This window comes from Lepidochelys kempii, chromosome 1 (assembly GCF_965140285.1).
Source record: "Lepidochelys kempii isolate rLepKem1 chromosome 1, rLepKem1.hap1, whole genome shotgun sequence".
NCBI classification, from domain to species: domain Eukaryota; kingdom Metazoa; phylum Chordata; order Testudines; family Cheloniidae; genus Lepidochelys; species Lepidochelys kempii.
In genome coordinates, this window is record NC_136380.1 from 179,811,767 (window position 1) to 179,833,768 (window position 22,002).

General features: G+C 38.4%; 1 protein-coding gene across 1 annotated transcript in view; it reads right to left on the reverse strand.

Annotated features, from left to right (window-relative positions):
• Positions 1-22,002, reverse strand: part of ROBO1 (roundabout guidance receptor 1) — a 440,486-nt gene that overhangs the window by 105,929 nt on the left and 312,555 nt on the right. Inside the window, exons 4-6 of the mRNA XM_078847927.1 lie at positions 8,218-8,338; positions 4,608-4,746; positions 3,161-3,288 (exon numbers count right to left, since the gene is read on the reverse strand). Of these exons, the coding sequence (XP_078704053.1) occupies positions 3,161-3,288; positions 4,608-4,746; positions 8,218-8,338 (388 nt within the window). The remainder of the gene's footprint in view (positions 1-3,160; positions 3,289-4,607; positions 4,747-8,217; positions 8,339-22,002) is intronic.

Genomic DNA, 22,002 nt, shown 5'->3' on the forward strand with positions numbered 1-22,002 from the left:
CCTTCTCACCTTTTCTCCTGCCTGCCTGTTATGTTTCTTGTGCCCTTCTTCCTCCAGTACAGCGCGCCACCATCTCTGTGCATCTAGAGCAGAGAGAATACATATGCACCAGCGGCAGACACAATTTTCTACACTCTGGGTCCTAGTGGCACCCCACCCAGTCTGGCACCTGAGGCGGCCACCCCAGTTCGCCTCATGGTAAGGCCAGCATTCTGCTTAAGAGCCACAGATGGCTCAGTGTTGAGAAAAGATGATAGCACCAAAGATTTCTAGAGTCAGCTACTGGAACTAAGCACTTTATGAGCAACAACTTCATTGCTATGGTGTGTCAAAATAAGAGTTTGTTACTGAATAAAATATTTTAAGCCCATATTTCCCCAGAACTCCCGCCTGCTGAACAGAGAAAAGGACAGAAGGGACATCATACCCACTAGTTTGGATGTGGAAAAAAGCATCATTGGCTGGCTGCTAGCTGAGAAAGGAAGAGAGGGATTATCTCAATGGTGAACATCTGGACTGTGTATAAAAAGGCAATGAAGTTTTTTTTTTTTTTACACATAGTAATTCCTTCAGTTCCTCTTGATTTTTATCATTCAAAGGAACAGTAGTGCTCCAGTATGCTTTAATAGATTATTAACATGAAAAAGACACGGAAATTGTATTGATCTGGTTTAGTGTATTAAATGTATGTATGCATATACTGTACACACACATCTGTGGTTCACTAGCTGAAAAACACAGTTCACTGTAACTAATCTCACCATACATGGGAATCACCAGACAGGATGTATAAAAAACAAATTGATTTTATCACTTTCAACTGTAGGTATACAAAACAGTGTTAAGAAGGTTAAGGTTATGCCAAGTATAGATTCTGGATCAGATCATGGATTGGTATTGATAAATCTGAATATCAAACTGAAAAAGTTACAGAAAGCCAAAAGCTCTCAAGGATGGAACCTTGCACCTCTGACAAATCATGTGATACAAAGTCACTACCAAGAAAAAGTGACTACTAAGCGACTTGGGAACAGCTGAAACATGCTATCAAAGAAGCTGCAGATAAACATGTAGGGAAGAAGTTTCTAGCTAAGAAAAATCCATGGGTAACAGATGAAATCATTGGTCAGATAGACAAAAGGAGGGAAGTAAAACCACAAAGATCAACAGCAGAAAGAGAGGAATACCAAAGACAAAATCAAAATTATACAAATGCAAGAAATGCATTTATAGAAATGCAAGAAATTGAACAACAGGATAAAGAGACCAAAGTGAGATGTATCAAAAGATAATAGCCTTTAGCTACAGAAGAAAGGAGATCAATATGACCCTTAAGGAAAAAAATGGACACTCTCTGATAGACTCTAAAGATAAGAAAGAGAGATGGCGAGAATACATCATAGAACTATATGGTGATGATAACCCTCAAAAACCTAAAAAAGGGATTGATGAATTAAGCCCGTCAATAATGGATGAAAAAATCACAGTAGCAATAAAAAGACTTCCGAAAGGAAAAGCACTAGGTTGTGACAGAATACTAGCTGAACTGTTAAAAAGCATAGGGGAATGAAGGCTTCAAAGCTCTGTCAGATGTAATGAAGAATAAGTTTGAGAATTGCCAGAAGATTTTACAACATAACTGGGTATCCAAATCCTTAAAAAGAACACCACTATGGATTGTAAAAACTACAGAACAATTGACTTAGTATTGCATGCCTCTAAGATACGTTTGTGAGTTGCTCAATACCAAATTAAAGGAAAAATTGATAAGGAAATAAGCAAACAACAATACAGGTTCAACTGTGGAAAGGGCACGATCAACGCCATTATGAACTTGAAGCTCATACTGGAAAGATCAATTGAAATGGGGAAAACAGCATACTTGTGTTTCACTGACTTCCAAAAAGCACTTGACAGAATCTACCTCTACAAATTACTCAATGTATTAAGATCTGTGTGGACTGATGGATACAAACTCTGAGTAATAAAACAATTATGCTGAAATCAGAAGGTAATTATAATGGGAGATGAAAATGAAAATCTAATAGAGATCAAGAGAGAAAACTGAGACAAGGTGATCAACTTTATTCAACATTTATAGTGAGTGCTTAATTAAATTAATACAAGCAACAGAAGAAGGTATTAAGATGAGTGGAAAAATTGGTGAATAATTTCTTCTATGCAGATGACAGTGCTGATGGCTGATTTGGAAGATCTCATGAAGTTAGTAGAGACTGTATATGAATATGGCAAAGAATATGGTCTAAAGTGGAACATGGATAAGACAAAAACTATGGCACTAGACAAGGATCCTGGGAAAACATGTAAGAGTCCAGTGAATGACACAGCCACACAACAACTAAGAAATCATTGCTACTTTGGAAGCATCGTTACAGAAGATCAGATACTGAAGTCACACCAGACTAGAAAGACACCAAAAGAGACATCTGGAAGAATAAACATCTGATGAGACTGGTGATTATTGTAATTTAGCAAATGCTATTAGAGATCTTATTAAAAGAATGATTCAATTTTCAGGGCACATTTTAAAAGGGTCAGTGGCATGACGTGTTTGCAGGTACTGGAAGGGAAAACTGATAGCAGAACAACACAAGGCAGAAAAAGATCTTGGATGAATGATGTGGTATACTGGGTGGATCAAAAGGAGATCAGCAGAGGATCATACAGAATGGACTACCATGGTCGCAAACTTCCACTAACAGAGATGCCACATAAGATGTGGATGAAATATCTTACATTCTGGAATCTAAAAAATGTCAACTTTACTACTTTAAATAAAAAAATCCAACAGATACTTGAAGTCACAATATTTTTATCCAGTTAAAAAAATCTGAGATGATACCAATCACAGAAAGGATAAAAAAGTTCTCCTATGGAAGTTCAAAATACATGCCCTTCCCTCCCAGCACTGAACATTAATTCTTTTCACACTTATGAAAAAAATAATTGAATGCTTCAGTAGTTTAACAGGGCTCAAATAATCAAATAGTTTAACAGGGCTCAAAATGATTTTTCTGTATTTTTTATAACATAGCCTATCACATTAAATATTAATTATGGTTCTATTAAAGTTACTGTATAGAAAATCAAATTTCTTTCCTTTTTCTGGGGTTAAGTATTATATAAAGAAACAGCTTACCTTGAACTGTTAGAGTTGCTGATGCTTCAGCTTTTCCAACCATATTTTCGGCAACACAAATATAAGACCCCATGTCTCCTGCCAAAACTTTCCGGATTTTCAAAGTGTGATCATCACGGATTTCATATCTTAAATACATATAACAGCAAATGAGCGTGACAGTATAAATAGAAAATAATATTGCCAGTTTCTTTAGTGTATAAAGAGTAAGCGTAAGAAGTTTTTGCCTTCAAATTCATATGTTTCTCTGAGATATGAGCATATTTAAGCAATACATGAAACATGTGTATTGCCTTCGAACTATGGACATTTTTTTTCAAAACAAACATATTTGAGAGCTTAATCTGATCTCACTTACAATGTGAAAATCAAGATCATCACTAATAAAATAATCGTAAATGGTAAATCTGGTGTAAGTGACATTAGACTTTGGCCTAAAGACTTTTAATTACAATACATTTAGTAAACATATTTAATGATATTTCTAAAAGAAAAAAAATAATCCATATATTTTTCTTCATTTGCATGTGGGAAGATGTAAAAATCAGGAGCTATAAGGTTTTAAAAGATTAAAAAAGCAGCATTGGTCTTATGAACATAACCAAAGGCCATCTTAAAGTCAAGCTAAAACATAACTCATTCAATCGTTTTATAAGGAAATAACATAGCCTTATAATATTCTCTCCAATTTCATCACCTTTTACTCATCTTTGCATAATGTAGCCAGTGTGTTTCTAGTCCTAGAAAGCAGCTATTTTACCCTATATGCAGTAGTTTTTAGATAAATTATAAACTGGATTAACAGGAAACAAGATGTGGCTGTAGAAGATGAAGGGACCCAAATGTTACAGTATGTCCTCTTCGAGGGAAAAAAAACCACCAATACTTTAAAAACTGATGATTAGGAATTTAAGCAAAAATGCAAAAAAAAAAACTTCATGTGTTTCCTTTTTACAAGGCTACTTTACTTTCCACTCTGTTAGGCCAATGACGGAAGAGATGTGAATTGGAGACTTGATAACAAAAAAAGCAGGTCTCCTAAGAGCAGCACTATACATTAGCAGGCTGCATCTTGCATCAATTGCAATTCCACTGTCCACTTCTTGGTGCTGTAGCCTAATTATATTATCTATTTGACATTTTACAGTAGTTTTGATAATTACAGTAGGTACTTCAAGTACAGAATTCATTCATGCCATACATTGTTGTTTGAATTTGATACTTTTGCTATTTTTGTAGTAGGTTGGAAAGATTTTAGTTCAAGCTGTTTCTAAGTTTTCAACACAAGTGAATTATATCTGTAAGCAGAGGACCACGGGATTCAGAAATAGAAGAGTCCTATTAGATCACCAAGCCCATCCATACAAGCACAGGAATGATCCCCTCTTAGATATCAAACTGATACCCGCACTTGATCTTATCCAAAAGGTAACTTAACATACTGCACCTTGCTTTTGGTAATTCCCCATCATCTTTTCGCCATCTTACTGTAGGTACAGGGTCGCCCCGAGCCTCACATTTAAACTCTGCACTGTCTTCCACAGTTACAGCCAAATTACTGGGTCTCTTCACAAAAGATGGTCTTTCTAAAGGAAAGGAAAGAAACACTGGATTACAGCTAAAGGCACAGCACCGCAACACCTGCAGTGCCTCAGGGTGGCTGATGTGGGGATTCCAGAGTTACTTGTGTGCAGCCAGGTAAATTTTGTTGTAAGAACAACAAAAATCAGGTACACAATGTAGATATGCAAATTACATTAGACCTGACTCTGGGCTTGTCTACACTACTGCTTAACTTGATGTACGTTATGTCGCTCAGGGGTGTGAAACGCCCCCCCCCCCAGGGACATAAGTTACATTGACTTAAAGCGGTGTCCACACCCACGCGCTGTGGGTGGGAGATGCTCTCCCACCGACATAGCTTCTGCCTCTCGTTGAGGTGGAGTAATTATGTCGACAGGAGAGCTCTTTCCCATCGGTATAGTGTGTCTTCACCAGGTGCAGTACAGCGGTGCAGCTGCATGAGTGCTGCTGCACCAATGTAGCGCAGTAGTGTAGACTAGCCCTAAGTGGCCTCAGTTTCTCTTCAGCAACAGAAACAGATCTGCTGCAAGGCACCAAAGCTGACAACGGGCATCACTATTTTATTGTACCTTTGACAGAAAGCACACATTAAGTATTGCCTCCGCAGAGACCCTGATGCAATGGGGAAGTACTGAACATATTCTGAGGCTAGTTAAAGCCACCACCGAATCTTCGGTATGACTGTACCTTGTCATCAGTAACAGTTTGTGTTTGATAGAATCACTTCAAGTGCAGCAAAGAGAAAAGTGATCATTTTCTTTCTCACCAGCACAAAGAAAAAAGAAAATTACTTCTGTATAATTTTTGTTCACAGAAGTAGCTGTTATCACAGGTCCATGCTCATATTACGTATCAGGCAGGAACGTCTATAGGTTTTGAATTTTTTTACAGCTAACCTCAACACACATGAAGTGGAAGAGAACACTTCGCTGAGCTCTAAATATAAGTTGCTGAGAAGGTTTTATTCATATATTTGAAACATGCACTTTCCACTCTGTGGATAAGGTGGATAGAGGAGAGTGAACTTATAACAACATACCCGTTACAGGTAAATATATTTTCTCTATAACGTACAGTAGAAATTATAACAGAACCTCACTCCTGGAATGTAAAAGTTATCTTGCCTCTACAAGAGCCCAAACAATAGGCAGAGGATGTTATAAAGGAGCTACCATCACAAACAGGTTTAATGCAGCTAACTGGCATAAAAAAAAGTATTGGTGCAACAGAAGCAAAACACGTTTACTTGCACAGTTATTTAGAAAGTAATAAAAATCCCCAAAGCCCTCAAGGCATGTAGGTGCAAAAAGGTTGCAGGGAAGCCTGTTGAGCACTCTGAAGCCAGTACATAAAATTCTGGAAATGGCGAGCCTAGATTTATTGAAGGAGAAGAGTCTAATAATGATGTTTGGCAAAACTATGCAAAAGAAAAATTATTCTGACCTAGTAACAGTGACATGCCGGACTGCTAGGCAATACCAGTGAACATGGCAGTCAAGCAGTTCTTTAGATCCTATCGGAAGGTTAAGGATGAAAATGATATATTAATAGTCCAAGAGTTTCTGCCTACTTCAGATAGGTATTAGGGCGTTTTCATAACAGACGCTCAGTAAAAATAACTTCAGGATGTATAAGAAGGAAAGGAGAAGTTTGGCTGGATAAATGTAAAAAATATCATCTCTCCAGTTGAGAATACTTACCTATCTATCTATAGGAAAATGAACCTGTTCTCTCGAGTCCTAGGCTAGTGCCCTACCCAATACACCATTCTTCCTCTCCAGAGGGGAATCTTTTTTGTTCCCCAGGACAAAAATCAGAGATAAATTTTGAATTAAAGAGAAACAAAAAACAAAATGAAAACCCTTGAAGATTTCCTTCTTCCTATAAGTCTTCAGAAAGGAGAATCAAACTAATACTTTCCAATAAGGCAACTATAACTCATCAATACTACCATTCCTGGGATAATGGTAAAAAGATACTGGTGTGGGTAATTAACCAATGCAGCTGCATGGGCACTTAATATAAGAACCATACTCATGCAAACAAAGTTTCTTGTAATTTCCAGACTTCACAAAGATGGAAGTCCTAACAGTTGACTTGACTTAAATTTACCTCTAAACCAAGTGTTTCCAAGGCATCTGAAATAGAAAATATCACAGCAATATACAGGAAAATATCCTGAGCTTCCCCAAAAAATCACCACGTCTTGCCGATTGCTGAGAAGATGCCAACATAGTTTGAGATGCTAAACACTGTCAACTTATTAAGGAACTCCCCACCACTCATAAACACTGAACAGGATTTCAAGATGTCTAGCATCTGAATTGGACTGAAAACAAATAAAGTCACTGAACACTGAGGAGGAAGTGCCTCAAACAGAATAAAATACCACTGCTAGAGACAGGGCCAGCACTGAGGAACTTGACCTGAATCCAGCTATTTTCAAACTTCAATGTTGCTGTGAAGTTTCCAAGCTCATGGGTGTAAACCCTGCAGTCATAAAGTGTTTGTTCCCAGGATAAAAAGGGTTAAGCTGTTTCCAAGCCTTATACTGCTTTGAAGCAACATTTCACACTGAGAGTCCAGAATCAGGATTGCACTGAAGATCCTGAAGCAGCCATGAAATGCCAAAGATATTCTGAGGCTGAACTGCAGACATCATAGGGTCTTGTCTACGAAGACAAAAAAGGTGTGGTTTTTCAATCAAGGTAGTTTGAGTTAGTTAATTTGACTGAAGATCTCCTTTAATGATTGATTAGACATGGTGTAATGTCTCTAGGATTATTTGAGCTAGTTGTTTGGTAGCAAATTTATGCCACTCAGCAAGTCTCAAAGTGGTATCCCACCTCCTGTTTTACTAGGTCAACGTATATGTATGCAGATAACAGATCTATCCATATTTTAAGATTTCATTACATAAATGATTCAGTAAAGTTTCCAAGATTATATTAGTTTCCTCGTGGAAGAGGAAAATGATACATATGCTTGTTATTGAAGTTAATTGAAGTTAATTCTTGTTTTGATATTATTTATAAATACTGTTATGGTCAGTGTAAACTGGAATTATCTGCAGTGTGAAAACTAAGTCAGATCTGACCGCATAAGTGAAAAAAACCCTATATTTTGTGTTCACAAATCAGCATAGTTCGCTGACTTGTGTTCATTATTTCCTCTTTTCCCTCGATTTTCATCCTGTTCTGGAGTAACAAACCTCTTTATTTCAACGATATTCCATTCCATCGGCTGAAGAACCGATATTGATCATTTATTTTCTGGAATATGCCATGAGGCGGATATCCATGACTGTCACAAAAACACGCCCAATGTTAACATAGCAAAAGAGCTGGATGATAACAAAAAAAAAAAAAAAAAGCCCTTGCTATAAAACTGCTTCTCCCCATACCAAAAAATGAAGCTGTATTAAATACTGGCATTTTCACTAATGAAGTGTCACACAATGGAGTCTCTCTTACCTAAAACGGTGAGCTCTGCCACTTCACTCTCTCGTTCTCCCACCATATTTGTTCCGACACAGACGTACTTGCCAGCATCATTCTTTCTCGTGTAGGTAATCATGAGCTTTCCTCCTCTGATCTAGGACAAGTCAAGAATAATAAAAATTACTTCTAAAATAATCAATTAGATAATGTCTGTAAAGTGTTCTAAAGATGTACCGTGCTATGTAGATGCTAAGTATGATTATGAAATTATGATTAATTTTGTTGGGGATTGGTCCTGTTTGAGCAGAGAGTTGGACTAGATGACATCCTGAGGTCCCTTCCAACCCTGATATTCTATGATTCTATGAAACTCTAATTGCTGATTGTAGACTCTTGCTTGGTGCATCTCATTTACTGCACATCTATTTCAGCAATAGAAAGCATAAAATACAGAATACTGAGCAAATTTTATTTGGACTTCCATCTAAAATTAGAAAGTTTTAGTCTCCAAAGCCTTTTAGTTATGGATAACAAACAACCGTATGAGATCATGCTTTAGGAATTTGAGGTTGGGTGGAGAAACAAGGCTAATTAACAACTTTGACACCAAAAGCATTTTGTTCAGCTTATTAACTTTATATTTTTTTATTTCTGTATTTTAAAAACTCTTCACTTTTATGGATCCAGAAGATACTCCACTTCAATCTGTCTACTACCAAGTAGTGGCTGTTCCTTGCTTCTGTTTAATGCTTGATAGATACAGGTTCTATTTCCTTTCTACTGTTAATATATCAGAATTAGACACATCTAATATGGTCTTTGCATACAAATTATTTCAATGTCTTTCTGCTTGGTGACAAAAATATATTTAATTCATACCTTAGAGACAAATTTGCCATTCAGCGCTGAGTTGTTGTCTTCTTGTTTATAAACTATGAAAAGTTTACAACAACAGAAAACCCCTCTCACCTGCATCACAACTTTACATTTAATTAGATTCCACTAACCATAGATTTCAGAGTAACAGCCGTGTTAGTCTGTATTCGCAAAAAGAAAAGGAGTACTTGTGGCACCTTAGAGACTAACCAATTTATTTGAGCATGAGCTTTCGTGTGAGCTGTAGCTCACGAAAGCTCATGCTCAAATAAATTGGTTAGTCTCTAAGGTGCCACAAGTACTCCTTTTCTTTTCACTAACCATAGAGCGGTTAAGTACCTCAGCAAAAAAACTGAAAATCACTATTTAAAAACTGCTTGTCAATTTAAAAAAAAATCTGACTTCTGTTCACATGCACCACCAAGAGCGTGGGTCTGCTTGCTTATGCCCTACATTACTGGTACTGGTAGAGTAAATAAATGATGCCTTCTCCCTAGGATAGATCCTGATAGAAATACCATACCTCACAACCTGTGTAGCAATAAGATATATTTATACCAAGATTTTGTTTTAATGGAAGCCTAACATTTGGCTCCTAAATCCACATTTATACAAATAAGTAAGGGTCTGATGTTCAGAAGTGCTGAGCACTCAGGTAGAGGTATACAGAGCCTATATTTGGCAATATTTGGAGTTAGTTAGCTAACTTCCTGCTCTTATTTACTCCAGTTCATTTCTTTGCAAGTTAATGGAGTTGAACCAGTATGAGCAAAGAATTCCCCGCAGATGTTTCATAGTGAACAGTGCTACATTTTACTTAAAATAGATTGTGAAATATAAGCCAAAAATCTGATTCCCTCTTTATTTAATAAAAGCCTTGGTTAATTAAGTTTTTAAACTTCAACAAAACATGTTCACAACAGAACAAACACATACATTTATCTGAATAAATCTCCTGTTGCCTGCAATGCCACTTAAATATTCTTTAATGATTTTTGTAAGTTAGCATAGGCTTAAAACTCAGATCACATATGATAATAATTTAAGTTGAACTGTAGCGGAAAAACAAAAGGTGCCTATAAAGTTACATTAAAAGGCTTAATACAATCAGTGACTAGCCAGAGAATGTTCACAATGTGAAGTACTTTGCTCAAGTTGCCTGCAGCTAGAAATCTATCCCTGAGAACTTCACATCTTGAGCGGCATTGGACTCTTATTATCATTGTAAGACATATACACACAATGATGATAGTCAGTTATTGAGATAGATGGACATGCACTTATAATGTAGATAGTATTGAATACAAATGTCATGCTTTTGCTGTTGGCGCACATCATTTCAGAGAGAAAAAGCAATGTCCTTTATCTAGCAATGATGAAATTTCAATTGGAATTTGAAGCATGTCTAATGGAGTATTAAAGGTGACCTGTAAATATTTTTTTTAAAGTAAGGTAAATGTGTTTTTACTTGCTGATAGCCTTAAACAGCAAGAGAAAAGTATGAAGTACATAACTAGATTTTCATTTCATATCCCCCAAAGTCATACAATTTAAAGGACTGCAATAATAAATATTATCAAGGTGTTATATTATTCATTGTATGTGTGCATATTTGTATAACTACTTCTAGATATACATACACACATCTCTCTCTCCCTCTCCATATCTATATCAACATTGACTATATGGTCGTGTGAAATAAAAGTTTATTGGCTTACCTGAGGGTAGTTGAACTACTCACTCATCTCAAACTTAAGTAGATGAAAGGTGGGATTTCCACATGTACCTCAGTGACTTAAGAGCACAAGTTCCATTGACTTTGAATGACACTTGAGCTCCTGGTTTGACATTTATGAAAATCCCACCTTTATATCAACCTTTTTAACATATCACCATACATTCTGTATGAACCATAATTTACAGAAAAACAATATTCTAGGAACAGTTCAGAGAGCTTAAAAAAATGTTATTGGAACAATCTCTTGTTAGACACCTGACTTTGCAGATGGTTTCTTCCCATGAATCTAACTGTACAAAGTTCAACTGGAGGTAAATGTTAAAACAAATAAGTAAAATAACTCAAAATTACCTAAAGTCACTTGTCTATATCTTGGGTCCTTCCCAGTTAGACATGAGTGCTGGGTCACAACAGGAAGGAGTGATATATGTATGAAGATCCACTTTCTAACCCTCAAGGACCTTCAGACATCAGATATAAAGCTCTGACATTTTTACGATTAGAAAAGCTGGTAACCGTCTCAAGGCTCATTTTTGTATCTCCTGGGCCTCAGGCAGTATGGTAGTTTGTTTTTAAAGATGACAGAAGCTGCAGAGAGGTCAGGAATGTTAGAGTAAGTTCCTGGGTTGCTGGCTCAGTGGGCAGGTGATACAATCACAGGCATATGAAAAATTGCACAGGTTTATGATATGTTTATCACATAGATATCATCTCCCCATAAATATGGTGTGTACACACATACATGGACAGAGTACTGTATGTATCCTCAATGAATTATTCAGTGTTGACTGATTGAAAATGTACTTCCTTTGTTGACTGACTACATACGTTTCCCATTACTTTTTAGCTATTGGCCAACTCCCAATTGAAGGGGACATATTACATCACCCTGTGTTTTAACATAAAAAAGCTTTGCCTGAGGAAAGCTGTAGCTACAGTAGATTTGTGTCCTATATTCCTTATTCCCCACCCTCCCCTCCTTTTCTCTCAAGCATGAAGCTCTGAGCAATGGCAGAGAGGAGACTCTGAAGTAGGTGGAAAAAAGGATTTGATGTAATTGTAGGTATATGTCTGAAAAACATGGATGGATCTGTCTGTGCGTATAGGGGGGATAATTTACAAACTGAGATTTTCCAACATATTTCTTCTGTTACTGTTGAATTGTAAGCTACCATATAATAAGGTGGGCAGCGAAGAGCCAAATCTCTTCTTTGTGGGCAGTAACTGTTTTAAATTACTCAAACTAAAGTTACTCAAATCAGTGGAGAGACTTATTAGTTGTCAGTGGTATTGCTACGAATATTTTAGCTCTCTTTTTCTCATATTGTGTGTGTGTGCATATCTATATATAGATATCTATCATCTGAAATTTAGAGTACCAAATGATTCTTTGGGTTAAAAAACTAACGGCATAATATAATACCCCAAACCACAGGACGGGGCATTTTTTTGTGCAGTAGGGGATCCATTTTCAACCTAAGGAGTAGTAGTTTTTTCCTGACAAACAAGAAATAATAGCCTCTGTTTTCAAAATATTTTATACCACCACTTCCCAGTGAGACCCAGTGTTTTGCTTCTAGTCTTGGAAAGATCCAAATTAATAGATTTTAAAAGTCATTATGTTTTATACTTATTGAAAATATAATTCAAAACTTTAAAAAAATTTTTTACGGTTCTGACTAAGCCCTTTACAGTTGAACTCCTGGTAACAAAAGACACCTGGCTTTACAAGTGGAGGATACAAAATAGACCCATTAAAAGTGTTTACAGCTCTGCAACTGCTGGGAACTGTCAATGAAAAGATGTGGACTCACAGCAGATCACAGGTGGCCTAGTGCTTTATAGCAGTTCTAGAATATTCCTAAAAGCAGTTTTTCTGTAACATATGTTGTGTATAAAGAATACATGATATGATGGCATGTTATACAGCCTTTAACTGACAAGTCACTTTGCCATTCATGAGTACTTCAGCCATCCCAATTTCATTTTATTTATTTAATTAAACAACAAAAGATGTCCATACAAAAAGTTATAGAAATCCTCTCAGTTAAACTTAGAATAATAAATTTTGACCACTCAGCAGCAAAAAAGATATACAGATAATAAATCAATTCATTCAACCAATAAACCAAAACCACAAGACATTACTCAAAGTTACACAATATCATATATTCACTACAAACACACACTATATTTTCTATATATATACGCACACACACATATACAGAGAGAGAGAGATTTATTTATTTTATAAGGACTATCAAGTGATTTAAAAAATTGCATGATTAAAAAAAGTAATCATGATTAATCGTACTGTTAAACAATAATAAATACCATTTATTTAAATATTTTTGAATGTTTTCTACATTTTCAAATATATTGATTTCAATTACAGTGCTCACCTTAAATTTATTTTTATTACAAATATTTGCACTGTATAAAACAAAAGAAATAGTATTTTTCAACTCACCTAATACAAGTACTTTCGTGCAATCTCTTTATCATGAAAGTTGAACTTACAAATGTAGAATTCAGTACAAAAAATAACTTCATTCAAAAATAAAACAATGTAAAACTTTAGAGCCGACAAGTCCACTTAGTTCTACTTCAGCAATTGCTCAGACAATCTCTGCCCTGCACTTTAAGCAGGGGGGTGGTTTGTCTCGCATCAGTGTGTTGCTCTTTTAAGACTTTAAGACTTTTAAGACGGAGAAAGAATGCTGCACACCTCGTCCCTCTCAGATTTTGGAAGGCACTTAAACCTTGGGTCGAGTGCTGTAGCTATTTTTAGACATCTCACATTGGTACCTTCTTTGCATTTTGTCAAATCTGCCGTGAAAGTGTTCATAACCCGATGGGTCATCAACCAAGACTGCTATAACATGAAATATATGGCAGAATGCATGTAAAACAGAACAGGAGACATACAATTCTCCCCCAAGGAGTTCAGTCACAAATTTAATTAACACATTTTTTTAACGAGCATCAGCAGCATGGAAGCATGTCCTCTGGAATGGTGGCTGAAGCATGAAGGGGCATATGAATGTTTAGCATATTTGGCACGTAAATACCTTGCAACGCTGGCTACAAAAGTGCCATGTGAATGCCTGTTATCACTTTCAGGTGATATTGTAAAGAAGAAGCAGGCAGCATTATCTCCCATAAATATAAACAAACTTTTTTGTCTTAGCGATTGGCTTTAAAGTTTTACATTGTTTTGTTTTTGAGTGCAGTTATGTAACAAAAAAAATCCACATTTGTAAGTTACACTTTCACGATAAAGAGATTGCACTACAGTACTTGTATGAGGTGAATTGAAAAATACTATTTATTTTGTTTATCATTTTTACAGTGTGAATATTTGTAATCAAAAATAAAAATATAAAGTGAGCACCATGCACTTCGTATTCTGTGTTGTAATAGAAATCAATATATTTGAAAATGTAGAAAAACATTCAAAAATATTTAATAAATTTCAACTGGTATTCTATTGTTTAACAGTGTGATTAATCACAATTAATTTTTTGAGTTAATCGCATGAGTTAACTGCTATTGATTGACAGCCCTAATATAAATATAAAGAATAAAAAAGTCTATGAAGTGTGGGAATGAAGGAAGAAAAGAAACCCCAGGAGAAATGTTTGAGAAATCCAGCAACAAAGACCACTAAATGTGTTGATTTACAACTCGTAGTTATCATTCTATTTAATACATAAAACCTACAATGCATTAATGCAGTGGTTCCCAGACTTGTTCCGCTGCTTGTGCAGGGAAAGCCCCTGGCGGGCTGGGCCGGTTTGTTTACCTGCCGTGTCCGCAGGTTCGGCCAATTGCGGCTCCCAGTGGCCGCAGTTGTGGCTCCAGGCCAATGGGAGCTGCTGGAAGCAGCGCGGCCTGAGGGACATACTGGCCACCGCTTCCAGCGGCTCCCATTGGCCTGGAGCAGCGAACCGCGGCCACTGGGAGCCGCAATCGGCCGAACCTGTGGACACGGCAGGTAAACAAACCGGCCCGGCCCACCAGGGGCTTTCCCTGCACAAGCAGTGGAACAAGTTTGGGAACCACTGCATTAAAACAATGCTAAGGGGTAACTTAAATCCTTAAGGAAATAAAACTCAGATTGACAGATGAAACTCTGTCCTCAATTCGCACAACATTGTTGACAGTATGTATGGCAGATTGTAATGTTGTGCGTGTTTCAGTATTGTCACATTATTATTATTTGTTTAGCACCATGCCTGCAGCACACAACATATGCATAGTCAGCCATTGCCCCTGCTTTGAAGAATTTACAATCTAATTTTGGAAAGAAAGACATAAATGGTTAAAGCATGAAGGTGAGGACCCACAGAGTTGTAGGAGATAGGTGTCAGAAGAAAGGCAAACGAATTGGGCTTTAAAAAAGAGATTTGGAGAAAGACAGGGAAGACATATGAATACCTTAGCAGGCAATGTTACTTTAAAAAGCTGCATGCATTTTTTGTTTTAGATTTTGTGACTCAGAGTGTAGCACTGACCATTCCCAAATTAATATCCTTATAACAATGACCAAGAAAGATTTTAAGTCTCTAGGTGAGTCCTTCCCCCATTGCATGACAAAAATACGCTCCTCTCCCAAAAATGTCACACACAAACTGAAAGCAAGATTAAAAGAAAACATTCTTGGACTGAGATCTTTCTTATACCATGTTTTTGCTCATAGCAAAATCTAAGAGTTGAATTGTAAACCACCTCTCTCCACCACATAAACCAACAAACAAACCCCTGTGATGGTGGTGGGTTGGGGATGTGGAGCTGATAACGAGCACAATGGCTTATCTATAGCAGAACTGCTCTACTTAAAATAGTCTTGAGGGTGGAGATATTGAAAGAACATTCAGCTCCTACATGGTGCTTTTGGCATCCATCCCAGCCTGTGCAAAAAATGTGAGCTTCAGAGTTAGGCTCAGTTTTTCTCTTCAAAATGTCTTACTGTCTCTTATAGCCAATTTCATTAAAAGTCTAATCCTGCAAGAAGATGAATATCTACAAAGTGTTAAACGCTGTCAGCTGTCCCTGGAGCTGTTTGGTAACTTTAATTGTGTTTTGAAGGTGCTCAGTCAGCACTTGACACTATCAGGCACCAAACATCAGAATTGCCCCAACACTTGGTATTTCCTCCTGATTAACAGAGAAAGTGGAAGCAGCCAAGAGACACAGTTTGTGTAATAAATAATCTTGATGAAAGAAAATCCAAAGCTCAGTGTATTTCTCTTTTAGAAGCTTAAAATATTAAAGATTCAAAAGTTACTTAAACTTTCTTTTACATTTGGTTCCTCTGAATTACAAAGGCAGCGTGGACTGATGACAAAGCCCAGACTAGTCCACCCCTAACCAAAACTCATTTAGAAACAGTGGTGCTCATATGAAAATAATTGAACTAGACAAATAATTGTGTGAAACATTTTTCATGCTACTATTCAAACCTCAGTGGATGGTATGTTCACAAAATATTTACTATGCAGTATTTTCGCTGTGATAATCCATGAATAAAACTCCTCGCATAACAAAACCATGTTATTACTCCTCCACTATATAAGAGTCCTCTCTCTCTAGACCTTTAGAGAAATTGTAGGGAATCCTTTTCTGAAGATCTAAGTCTGCTTTTTGTTAAGTAGTTTACTGAGCAACAAACAATACATGTGAATGATGAAAAACACTCAGGCTATATCTACACTTCAAAGTTAAGTTGACTTCAGTTACGTGGACGTACAGCCACCGCTGTAATTAAACTGTTGTTGCATGTCCACACTATACTCCTTGTGTCAGTGGAGCACATCTTGCACTTGACAGAGAAAGAAGTGCACCATGTGTAGCTATCATAGGTGCTGACTCCATAGGTTCTCTGGGGCTAGAGCACCCACGGGAAAAAATAGTGGGTGCTCAGAACCCACCAGTGGCCCTGCTGATCAGCACCTCCCTCTCCCCCCCCCAGCACCTCCCACTCCCCAGTGATCAGCTGTTCAGCCTGCTTGCAGGAGGCACTGGGGGGACAGGGAGGAGTGGGGGTAGGAAGAGGCAGAGCGAGGGCATGGCACACTTGGAGGAGGCGGTGGAATGCAGCAGGAAGAGGTGGGGCAGGGGTGGGGCCGTGGGGTAAAGGGTGGATAGCTATCCCACTATGCAACTGGCCACAGTTTGGGAAGGGTTTGCAATGCCTCATGTGGGCAGATTCAGAGACACATAATGCAGGTTTCTGAATTACTCCATGGGCACCGTACTAGGTTTCCAGCCACTTTTCAACCACCCTAGTAACCTGCAAGCCAGCCATCTCTGTCAGAAAGCAAGGGTCCTGCACTGCTCTTCAGTACTGTGCTGTGCGTTATGAACACAAAGCTATAAGGGGAGCTCAACAGGGAGGCTATTTGGCTGAGGGAGACCTTGAAGGAGCATTTTAACACTAAGCCACAGTAATGTGTGTTGTTGTAGTACGCTGAGTCTGTCATTGTTTGCACTGTACTATGAACCTTGTAATGATTGCTGTGTGTGCCCGACTATAACAGTGCACATGCACCTATTACTATTGTCATGAATGTTAGTAGCAGGCACGATGTGATGGAGAATAATAAAGATAAATTAAGTTTCCATAAGCAGTATGAGGAGTACAGAGAACTCCCTTGTGATTCTCTCCCCCTGCCACCCTACAGCAATTTCTCGTTATATCAGGACTTGTGCACCTATCCAAAGAGGAAAGGATTTGATCCCCTATGTTTATGACAGGTTTCAGAGTAGCAGCCGTATTAGTCTGTATTTGCAAAAACAAAAGGAGGACTAGTAGCACCTTAGAGACTAACCAATTTATTTGAGCATAAGCTTTCGTGAGCTACAGCTCACTTCATCGGATGCATTCAGTGGAAAATACAGTGGAGAGATTTATATACACACAGAACATGAAAAAATGGGTGTTACCATACACACTGTAACCAGAGCGATCACTTAAGGTGAGCTATTATCAGCAGGAAAGCTGGGGGGGGGGAGCCGTTTGTAGTGATAATCAAGGTGAGCCATTTCCAGCAGTTAACAGGAATGTCTGAGGGGCAGTGGGGGGGGGAATAAACATGGGGAAATAGTTTTACTTTGTGTAATGACACATCCACTCCCAGTCTTTATTCAAGCCTAAGTTAATTGTATCCAGTTTACAAATTAATTCCAATTTATCAGTCTCTCGTTGGAGTCTGTTTTTGAAGTCTTTTTGTTCCAATATTGCGACCTTTAGGTCTGAAATTGAGTGACCAGAGAGACTGAAGTGTTCTCCGACTGGTTTATGAATGTTATAATTCTTGACATCTGATTTGTGTCCATTTATTCTTTTACGTAGAGACTGTCCAGTTTGACCAATGTACATGGCAGAGGGGGATTGCTGGCACATGATGGCATATATCACATTGGTAGATGTGCAGGTGAACGAGCCTCTGATAGTGTGGCTGATGTGATTAGGCCCTATGATGGTGTCCCCTGAATAGATATGTGGACACAGTTGGCAACAGGCTCTGTTGCAAGGATAGGTTCCTGGGTTAGTGTTTCTGTTTTGTGGTATGTGGTTGCTGGTAAGTATTTGCTTCAGGTTGTGGGGCTGTCTGTAGGCAAGGACTGGCCTGTTTCCCAAGATTTGTGAGAGTGATGAGTCGTCCTTCAGGATAGGTTGTAGATCCTTGATGAGATGTAGATCCTCTAAGGTGCCACTAGTACTCCTTTTCTTTTTGCCTATGTTTACGATTTCTCTGCAGCTACTAGCTCTTTTCATTTCAGTACTACTACTCCAACACAGAATTGAGGCAAAAGAGCATGTCAGAGCAAAAATAACCACAGGTGCAGTGAAAAGACAAAAATTCTTGAAACTGGAGGCATGGGTCCAGTTCTTTTCTGAAACCTCCCTCTTTTCCTTGGCAGAGGTGAGAGTCCAAAGGATACCACTGTGCATCTGTGATCACTGTGGAGGTAGAGACCCAAGTCATATTGTCGATAACAAAAGTTCATTCCAATTTTTAATATGTGCAATGTAATGGAAATATAGTATTGGCCGCATGACATTGACTCACTTTTAATAAAGCTGCACTGAGCCATGCAACACAGCAGTTTATTTTAACGTAACGTGTTACTAAAGTAAAACTGTCTTGAAAACTGGGTTTTGTTTTAACACAAAACCTTCCTCAGGAGAAGTAAATCTCTTTTCTTTAATGAATAATCTACAGTAGGGGTTCAAAAACGGTACCATTTTCCCACCCTCCATCAGTAATTTAACCCTGCTCAGTTTACATCAATATGAAAGAATTAATGCCAGTAGTATCCACTTTCACTTGTCCAGGGAAAGTTTTAATTCTCTCTTCTTTTCATTCTTCCTTAAAACTATGTTCCCTTTTCCCCCCAGCCTGAGTCTAAGCACCCTGAGCCCATCTGTGTACCACCACCCTGACCCGTTTCCACATTCCCCCACTGCCCCACCCTGACTGCCCCTCCCCCCACCCTGACCCCAGTGCCCTCCTTGTAGAAGCGGCATGTGTGCAGCTCCACAACAGAGTGACTATTTGCCTTCTGCTGTGCCTGCCACAGTTCTTTGATTATTATTATTTACACAGCACTGCTGCGTGTCCCTATCATAACCCTTCTCCTTCATACCCCGAGCAAGTTCCTGCAGCTGAAGCGGAGCAGTGCCTGCACAGCCTCTTCTCCCCACAGACCCAGGAGACCCACCACCTCCCAGGTACTCCAGACAGGAGCGCATTTGCTGTGTGGAGCCGGCCTGCTCAGCTTGGCAGTAGCTATGCGAGCTCTCCACCCCGAGCAAACAGGAAGAGCAATTTCAAAACTTCCTGGGGCTTTAAAAGGGGAGGGGTGCATACCTGTGTACCTGCCTGCAGGGCAGTGGAGTTCAAACCAGTGACCAGAGAGGTCACAGTGGGCACTGTGGGACACCTCCTGGAGGCCACAAAGGGCAACATAAGCAATATGGTGGCTAAACTGACACTGCGTCGCTCTATGTCACCCTAAGTGCTATGCCTCTCATTGAGGTGATTTCATTATGTTGGTATAACAGCTAAAACGGCAGGAGGAGCATTGCAGTGTGTATACCTCCATAGTTAGGTCAACGTAAGCTGAATTATGTTGACTTAACTTTCTAGGGTACGGAAGCCCTCAGTCTTTTGTGACCTACTGTTGAAAATCTGCATACCTAAATAGTGTTTCCTCAATGTCTGAATATAACTGCCATGAGCACTATGTGTATGCACTGAAATTAGGACTGTAAATTTAGCCCATTGTATGAATATATTCTGGATGCATTGTCACATATGTATCTTTCGCTCCAATCAGTGACTGACATCAGAAATAAAAGTGAACTTGAACTGAACTCCGTGTCTGGTATGTCTGCGGTTCTCTACCCTTAAGCAAGTCAGATGGTTTGAAGTATCTGTTACACAGGAATTTTTTCAAAGCATCTCTACTGAAGTGCTGTTCACACACCTCTAAGGTTAAAATACTAAACCAACTGGGCCTAATTATCTCTTTCAGCCAAACACAGGATCCCTTCTGGTTTTAATTACATCAACCTAAAGTATCAGAAAAAAAAGCTTAATAAGCCACACATATTAAGACGCAGAAGATTTCTAATGGCAAACCATGAAGCAGAGACTATATCCTTCTGATTTTTTCCTAAATATCTAGTTATCTTTTGTTTGTTATGTAATGCAATTCAATTGAGTAATGGAGTGAAAGAGTGAGCAACAGTAGCAGCCTTGTGTAGTCAACAGCATACTACTACCCTCCACTTCTCTGAGACAGAAGGAACTAGAGAGAAAGAGACAGACTTTTTTGGTACATTAGACACTGTGGACCTCATTCTTCACTGCATTACATGCATGAGTGTTACACTGGTATTTTTCCACTGAAGTTACAGTGATGTAAAAATGGCATGTATAGTGCAATGAAGCATCAGGCCCAGTGTGTATAAAGAGATGGAATGCTGGCTACAATACATGGGTTTTCTGCCATGGTTTTGAGAACTGAAAATGGATTTCTGATTCCACCTTCAAAGGCATTGATTATGGAGAGAAGACACTTCACTTAAACTTATCTCCTGAAGAATGACACTTCTAAAAGTGCAGCACCTCTTTTATACTGTAGTGTCAGCACATGTTATTAATCCAGGTCCTGATGTGAGAACTGAACACAGGATCTTCTTAACAAAACTGGTCCAAAAATAGAAATGTTGTTCACAATTTTTATTTTAAATTTTTGAGTAAAATTTATCCATTCTTTCACTGATTATTGTTTAAATATCCAATCAGCTCTCCTTCGGGATCAGCAGCACCAGTATTACCAACTCAGCAATACGCACACTTCTATATTTTATAAAACATAACTCTGAACAAATAAAACATTCATCCAAAAAATTGCTGCTTCTCAGACTTTTGACTAAGATTAAGTATAATGCAAATTTAGACCCCAATTCAAGAAAACGCTTAAGCATATGATTAAATGCTGCTGACTTGCATGGCACTGTACAATGCTGTGCAATGCTGATGACTTGCTAGGCCCTGTAGAAACACATACAAGAGATGGTCCCTGTCCCAAAGGGCTTACAGTCTAAGCAGACCAGATAGACAAGGGATGGGAAGGGAAACATGGCACAGAGAGGTGAAATGACTTGCCCAAGGTCAGCCAGCTGGCCAGTGGCAGAGATGGGAATAGAACCTAGGTCTCCTGACTCCTACTCAGTGCCCTATCCACTGGATCACACCTCCTTTCAGTCTAACTTTCAAAATATACTTAAATTTATAGACCTAAATATTCAAAAGTGGCCACTGGTTTTAGCTGTTTCTGGCCTGGTCTACACCTAAATCATCACTTGAGAAACATGGGCCCACACTCTTACTAATAACACATACTTTACACAACAAAGATACAATAAGTCTGCTCCTCATGTGTGAGCCTTTACCTTCAGAGTAGCAAACTGCTTAAAGCACAATGTGTAAATGTCAGTGATTACATTATGAATAGTGGAAGAGATTGAAGATATTAAAGTAGTAGTGAATGCTCTCCCTCCTTGTCTTGTCTTATCTGTAGTGGCTCTCTTGTCTGCTCTCAGTTGGTGGTTGACCAAGTTGTTGCAAGGCCTGTGAATGCCTACTGGGATAATTGCTTCCTCTGAGGCAGTTTCTTGCTGTTTC